Genomic DNA, 8,026 nt, shown 5'->3' with positions numbered 1-8,026 from the left:
TGCATTGTACACAAAGGTTGTGCCATTCAAGATGGCCCGCCTAGAGTCTTGGACCCTGTTTGGATCACCATTTTCCTTTTAAATACCCTTCTAAAAAATACACGTTGGGCCCGTCATTTTATTTCCAGCCGAAATTTGCTTAGCCACCAGTATACGTGTAAGTTACACACATCTGTATTAATAACATACTCCTTTTGTTTCATAATGTAAAATATTTTTTGACACTACACTAGTATCAAAAGACGTCTACAATATGAGACAGAGAAAGTAGATTCCAAGCACGGCTTTCGGGGATATTTGGTTGCAACCTTGAGGAATGTGCCTGAGCTTTTCTTTTGTCTGAGCGTGCCCTGATGTTGTGTCACAAATTGACTGATCATGTACATCTCTTTCAAAGCAGCGTTTGGTCGATAACCTGAAACCACACCAGAAAGAGTACAACCTGCAGATAGAGTTTGGCCCATGATTTTGCTACAAGACAGCAACCAAACAGACCACTAGAGCATTTGTAATAGTTTGTATGTTCAATCGTTGGTAAAAGTGTCCATATCAGCGGGCGAACAGGACATCATACAAGCTCTTTAATATGAGAGATATGTTAAGCGTATGTTAAAATCCAGGCGGGTCCACTAAATGCTGAAGAAATGAACAAGTTTGTCTCGGAGCTTGTGCATGGAGCGTTGCTTCAGGATCATACGATTTCATTCTCTCTCTTCTTTTATTTTATGCCGTGTCATCAAAATAGTCTATGTGACAGTTTTACCAACGATGATCATACGGCTGTTGGAGATGTCCTGAGAGCAAAGTTGACAGCAAGATCATAACATGCAAACAGTCACACCATGTGATCACTCAGACGCGCCACTTTGAATTGTGATCCCATGCTTTATTAATGGCGCATCTTAAATATATATGGAACATACACAACTATCTCAACGAAGGTAACACACCCATGAGAGTTGTGTAACAAATAGTACAACAATACATTCAAAGATAGTTATTTAGCTGGTTGGATGAAACTCAATTCTCACGCCAGATAATTGAGCACACCAGGAAAGTGAACCATGTAGAAATAGTCGTCCCAGTTGATTTTCTTGGGATCGAAATCAAAGTAGTATTCTCCTCCATCACTATTTTGCTCCATGGCCTTCCTCAGCTTCTCAAGGTTCATGTCATCAAAGCTTCACGACATCAAGGCCGAAAATCGTCTTAGAAAGAACTCTCTTCGATAAAATAAAAGGGCAAAACATTTCGTCTAGGATTCTTACCGCCCTTTGAATAAGGTGTAAGGCGCATAGAGCTCGATCAGATGCATGGCCAATCTGTATTTTCCACTGAGCTCGTTGTAGCGCCCTGAGAAAACACCACATAGCCCTACGTTTACCAGATGAAGGATCTATTCAAGTTCAGTCATAGGACAAACGCATTAGTCTCAGTCTCATCTGCGAAAAAAAATTACTCCAATTTCAAATCTAAGTATCGGCCGAACCTCAAGAGGGAGCTTGTACTTGATGACCATGTACATGCGGAGCCTTGCAACTGTGCTAAAGAAGCGCATCTCTTTCAGCTGGATGGGCTCGCCGTTCTCCCCTCGCGGCGGGTTGTCTACGAAGTAGCGGTGGGCCGACTCACGGAGAGTCGTGTAGGAGGCCGGGTTGCTCATGGACGATGTCACATGGTAGATGGTCTGTGCTTGTTCCTCTGAGTGCGCCAGCATGGCCACCATCATAGAGTTTACCACCATGTCCCCCGGAATCTGTCCAAACTCGGTTGTGTCTTGTGAGTAGTGAGTCCTAAGTATGTAAGTTCTACTCCCTTCATTTAAGTCTTTTTAGAGATTTCAATATTGACTACATACGGATGTATAAAGACATAGTTTAGAGTGTAGATTCATTCATTTTGCCCCGTATGTAGTTCATATTGGAATCTCTAAAAAGACTTGTATTTAGGAACAGGGGAGTATCTCTTTTAAAGTTTTCAATGTGAGGATGCAAACTCACCACGTCCATTATGGTATTGGGGTCTACTAGAAAGAATTTCAAGGCTTGCTTGGCGTAACCCAAGAAAACCGAGTCGATAGTCCTGAAGAAGAAGAAAAATGTAAGCTAATGTCACCAGAAACTGAACAAACAAGATATAGACACAATTTTTTTAATTCCATTACCTGACTCCTTCCATCCATCCAGGCAATGGCTCCTTGAGGATGCTGGTTATGATGCTCGGCCGGATGACGACGACCGGAAGGTCGCCTCGCAGGTGCCCCAGCAGCATCTCGCCCATTGCCTTGGTGAACACATAGGTATTTGGCCACCCGAAATGCCTCGCTCTTGATTCATGTGTAACAGGGAGACGTGTTACTACTGTTGCAGAAAGATGTACACATGCACAATTAATCATTTATGTTTTGTTTCTAACCTCTTGAGGCCAAGTTCCTTCATGGTTTTCCTCTCAGCCTTGTCAGTAGCACAGTTAGCTTTCAGTTCCATCTGGGTATGTTTGATCAGATTTAGCTCAGATTCAATGTCTAAGTGTGTGCCTTCCCGTAGTGTGTCCCCCATCATGAATGGTTTCTCTAGTATTAGTCCCTCTTGTTCACCACATACGTAGGCTGTTCAAGTCAGTTAATCACTTGTCAGAATTTCAGAGTAATAATTCATTGAAAAATATATACAAGTAATATAATCCTCTTTTTCGCACCAGTTGAAACGTGGAGCAGCATTTTTAGTTTGGTGCACTTGTTTGCTAATGCACAGATCTGCTTCGCTCCCAAGACGTTGGTGTCGAACGATACGTCGTATCTGCAAACCGCAACGCTCTTTGATCAAGTATCTAAAAGGGATGTTTTCAAAATTTTCTTTTATTCGTAACGAAATGTATGCTTTCACTTCACAGTTATTAACCTTTCATAGAAATTCGTAGTCGCAGCTCCGTTCACGATGATGTCTACAACCTTGGACACTTCTTTCAGCTTGGCAGTGTCTAGTCCAAAATCCTCATACATGACGTCTCCTGCCAAAGGGCAAACCTTCTCTTCGATGAAATCTTCAAAACCCTTGCCATGCTTTTCTCTGAGAACTTGGAAGATCTCCCTCCCTGTTACCTGCAGACGACGAAACACCGTTTGCAGTTTTTTTGTGTGTTTATATAACTTGAGATGTCTTAAAACTTTCCCATGTTCGGTTTGCTTGTTGAACTGTTAGAAATACTTTACCTCAGTCTGGACCCTCTGCCTTGCCGATTCGTCGTCGGTGGCTCGAACCAAGAGGAAGAGCCTCGTGACATCAGGCTGGATCCTCAGTATCTTCTCCAAGAGCACTATTCAGATGTAGCACGTAAACCATCATCAAGTGACACACACGCAGTGCATGCAGACTCTGAAACAGAAATGGGTGTATGGATCGAGGGCTGGAGGGAGGCATACCTTTTCCAAGGAACCCAGTTGCGCCGGTGATGAGGATATTCTTGCCCCTGAAGTATGCTGCGACCTGAGCAGCATCCATTTCGCTAATCACCATCGGATCCGTCTGCCACAGCTGAGCTCGTGAGATTATGTGACGATGTTTAAGCCCACTTGCAGGCTGTAGGTGGTAGTCTGATAAAGGTATCTTCGTGTTTGATGCCTGTGACGACTTGGCCACGGATTTATAGGGTTCCAGACGGCGGATGGAGCACCTAAATCGTTGCATTATTGTTTTTTATTATAGTTTCGCATTGATGGATGTCCACGGAAATTACAGGCGGAGTCAGGTCACCTATATCGGTGCATTATTGTTTTTTTTATAGTTTTTGTTCTGCGGGCAGAAAACCGTTGCTTTCAGCTGGAGCTAATTTATTCCTAATCTCACCAGAAACAGATACTTCCTCCATTTTTTTATAGTAACTACTCTTTAAGTTCCACGAAATTTCGTCTAGAAAATTTGAAAATTTTAGACAGGTCTGGATTCTGTTAACGTAAATACCTTGTGCCTTGTTTAACCGGCATATGATCAAGTAGCGATCATACCCGTGATATTAGGGATTGTAAAATCTGTTAGATTGATCCCATGTGATCCTGACTTGATTTTCAAGTTGTAATCATGTACTACTTTCTTCATTCCTAAATATTTGTTTTTTTAGAGATTTCAAATGGACTACCACATACGTATGTATATAGACATATTTTAGAGTGTAGATTCACTCATTTTGCTCTGTGTGTAGTCACTTGTTAAAATCTCTAGAAAGATAAACGTTTAGGAACGGAGGAGTAGTATATATGAAAGACAAAGCCCAAGTGGCACAGTACGGCTCCAAATCATCTCTCTATTATTCTCTAACTGATTCTCGCTCGAAGGAGTTTTTTTTTTCAGGGGGACTCGAAGGAGTTGTATTATTAAGATGTTTCTTTTTTAGACTAGCCACAGTGGGAGTAACTTCAGCAGTAACATCAAGTACAACTAAGCAAATTTGCTTATGTGGCAATGAGTTAATGAGGAGAGAGGTAGTTTGAGTAACTTAGCTAGTTACCGTAACATCACCTGTCCCGATGCACTATGAGTCTATAACGTAATAAATAAAGTTTTGCATAACACCATGAAGCTTTGCATGACACCCACTACGAAGGTAGTAATATAGCCTAGAAATATGTGTATATTACTAGTGTATGTCACTATGCACTGTGGCTAGTCTTATACGCGTTAGTCCCTCCCGTCCTTCCATCCCTCGGGTGGGCTGACGTGAGGCAGCCTCCTCGAGCCGATACGTGGGGCTTGGTGGGCGCGGCGGCTGGTAGTGGCGGTGTGAAGAGCTGATATGTGTCGCGAGGTTGTTGGTCTTGGTGGCTGGCGTACGCGGCAGGCGTAGGCAGGCGCTGCGGGTGGCCCTTCGGGCAGAACTGCTACCAGCCTGGTTCTGCTCACGATCGCCTGAGCCCTAGTGGCATACGGTGGCCGGAGGACGAGCGTCAGACGCGCGGGCTGCTTCAGGCCACATCTGGCCAGATTTGGGGCAGGAGTTGGCGTGCCACGCGGGGTGCTGGTGTAGGCCCTTCAGCCGAAAAAGTTTTTTTTACCGGAGCCGGGATATACAGATGCTTGAACCACCGTTCGCTGGAAAAGACTCGTGTCGTCAAGATCCGTGGTGTCTTTCCGCGTATAACTCGTGAAATGCACCCCCACACCCCTGACAGACCACATGCAGCACCACATACACCCCTGACAGCACTCTCTCTACACATGCACTCATTACAAAAGCACTTAGTTCACATACACTAGTGCAGAACCGGGCAATAGCACCGGTTCGTAAGGCCCTTTAGTGTCGGTTCGGTAACCGGCACTAAATTGTAGGCACTAAAGGCCCCCCTTTAGTACCGGTTCAGCACGAACCGGTGCTAAAGGGCAACCACGTGGCACGAGCCAGCTCCGTGGGCGCGTAGGACATTAGTACCGGTTGGTAACACCAATCAGTACTAAATGTTTGGGTGTGTTTTGGTTTTATTTTTTATTTTTACTTTAATTTTGTGTTTTCAATTTAATTTAGTGATTGTTTTACTTATAATGAGTTGTTAAATCATTAGGTGAATGTACCGTAGATTAGTTTGACTGGATGCGTGGATCCTAACTAAGTCATCAAGTATATGTCATATCCATATTATATATACTTGATCACCTACTTAAGTGATCGAAGTAATATGGATATGGCATATACTTGATCACTTAGCTAGAATCCATCCAGTTGAAACTAATATGTAGTTTCTTTCATAAATGATATAATAACTCATCATCATCATCATATTAATATAAAAACTCTTGCATCATATATATCATCACCAACGGTTTTCATAGCAAAGATATCATCGAGTTCAACATGGTAATGATATTATAAGCGTTCATAACACCACAAAAGCAAATCACTCTTTGAGATTAAGTTCAGGACGTAGAACACGGACATGAGAGGACAAATACTAAGAGCATGAACTAGCTAATTAATCACTCCTGCTGCTCTCTCTCGCGTAAAATAGCATAGAACATGTATAGCTTTGCTGATTCATCATATTGGAGCATGCAGATGAACCTGTCTCCTAATCGTGGGTTGCGCTTCTGATTGCTGCCCCCTAGTACTTCTCTGTGATCGTTCAAAATTTTGCTCCAGTCTTTTACTATTAAGCATTCCTCGCTATTAGAAATCCCGAATGCACTAAAGTGCATTGTAGGATATCTTGGCCGTAAGCTAACAATATACATGGTACCTTTAGTCTCGATCCAATCAGGCACAACATTCATCGGGAGTCCCTGTTGAAGAACATCATATAGTAACATACTTAGCAATGAAGTTTAGCTTAAAAAAATAATGTATGCAAAAGATGCACTGAGGAGAAATAGTAGAAATCTTATCATCTTTCCTAAATATATGTGACCGTAGTTCAGTACGAACACGATTGGTCGCACGTTTTGAGTACTAACATTTCTAAGTACAGGAAAGAAATTTGTCTTGACAGCATCAAGATCCTCAAGCCATGAAACATAATGACTTGTCTCGTCGCAGTTTAGTTCAGCCCCGGGACAGTGGACGGTCCTGTCTACCAAGCGCCGAACATGTTTGCTTGATTGGAAGTAAGCTGTCAATATAAATTGAGATCTATTAATTATTCAACTGGTTCAAATAATCTCATATCATAGACATAAATATGATTGAGAAACTCACATAATGGTAGAACTGGAGGCGTCTGCACATCGACCCAGATGTCTCTATTACCTTCCACTACAAGAAATCTGTTAATACGTGACGGATCTAGTCTGTCACAGATTAGTGAAAAACTGTCATGGGTGTCCATCCTTGACGGATTTGAAATCCGTCATGTATATCGCGTCATCATTTAATATCGTACCAGTCATGACGGTTCTTGGCCGTCATGGATCTGCCCCAGGCTTGCCCAGGCCCAAGCCTTTGTGATGGAATAATCCGTCATGGACTAACGCCACGTAGGATTTTCAATTGACTATTTCGAATGATGTGGCTGCCTACGTGGATACTATTTTTCGTCACGAAATCCGTCATGGATTTAGGCAAAATTTAAAAGGCAGTTTAAATTTGCTTGAGCCCATTAGCCCATTTCTTTTGGCCAAAGTTTGACCCAGTATGTTTTTAACATAATGCGATACACAAATCCTAATGCCAATTTTGGCCCAACAAAAATTATTTGCATGGTGTGAAACATTACAAAGTTTATCACATCCATCTGTACGTATCTACAGCATAGCAGTTTAAAAAAATCCTCTACAAAATGATAACATACAACATAGGTTGAGAAAATATACCACACAACAGAGTTATATATGAACCAATACAATCCATTTTACATCAACAGAACACATAAACTATTGAGTCTGTTGTTATTCAGGCTCTTGCCGTCGACGCTCTTGATGGCAACTATCATGTTGTAGATGATTGTGATGGGCAACACCAAGTAGCACTCTATCCAATATTACCTAGCATATTTACCAAAATATTAGATATTTGGAGATATGAATGGATGGTAGAAATAAGAGAATTGCAACAAAAATAAAAAATGAATTACATGATGTCCAGAATTCCTAAATCTTATTGTGGCTATAGATGGAGTATAAAACAAGAGTAAACATGTGGTTTCTTAAAATTAAGACAAACAAAAGTGTGTCAAATGAAATTCAAATGACAAAGTGAAAAAAATACACATCACAGAGCTCCAAGTACTATAGCAGCAGTAGTTGAGGCCATATAAACCCGCCAACGAAATGGCATATCACTGACAAACAATATCCCCCCATGATGTGTAAACTTTTTGACACATGAACATTTGAAGTTTATGTCATCCGGGTCGACGAGCAGCGGCAATGTTTATGTTGCAACTACACCTCAAAGGGCTAAGAAATAGTAAACAATACTTGCCTGCCAAGTGAACTTCAAATGGCATGGAAAATTTCACCAAAGAATATGATACAGTTTCCTTGAGAGATCTCCCACACTTAGTTTTATTCATGGAACATTAAGCTATGTATTTGTTATTAGATGA

At 41.7% G+C, this 8,026-nt stretch overlaps 1 protein-coding gene across 1 annotated transcript; it reads right to left on the bottom strand.

Moving 5' to 3' along the window:
- Positions 1-865: 865 nt before the first annotated feature.
- Positions 866-3,620, bottom strand: LOC125521390 (alcohol-forming fatty acyl-CoA reductase-like). Its single transcript, XM_048686449.1, has 10 exons — positions 3,422-3,620; positions 3,212-3,315; positions 2,901-3,100; positions 2,698-2,798; positions 2,416-2,608; positions 2,165-2,326; positions 2,001-2,082; positions 1,490-1,756; positions 1,269-1,396; positions 866-1,181 (listed from the first exon to the last, which is right to left on the bottom strand). Exons 1-10 carry the CDS (start codon positions 3,513-3,515, stop codon positions 1,028-1,030), a joined length of 1,485 nt encoding a protein of 494 aa, XP_048542406.1. The 5' UTR covers positions 3,516-3,620; the 3' UTR covers positions 866-1,027.
- Positions 3,621-8,026: the final 4,406 nt, after the last annotated feature.

This window comes from Triticum urartu, chromosome 7 (assembly GCF_003073215.2).
Source record: "Triticum urartu cultivar G1812 chromosome 7, Tu2.1, whole genome shotgun sequence".
NCBI lineage: Eukaryota > Viridiplantae > Streptophyta > Magnoliopsida > Poales > Poaceae > Triticum > Triticum urartu.
The sequence above is the reverse complement of the archived record's forward strand: the minus strand, read 5'-3'. Positions and strand labels throughout refer to the sequence as shown.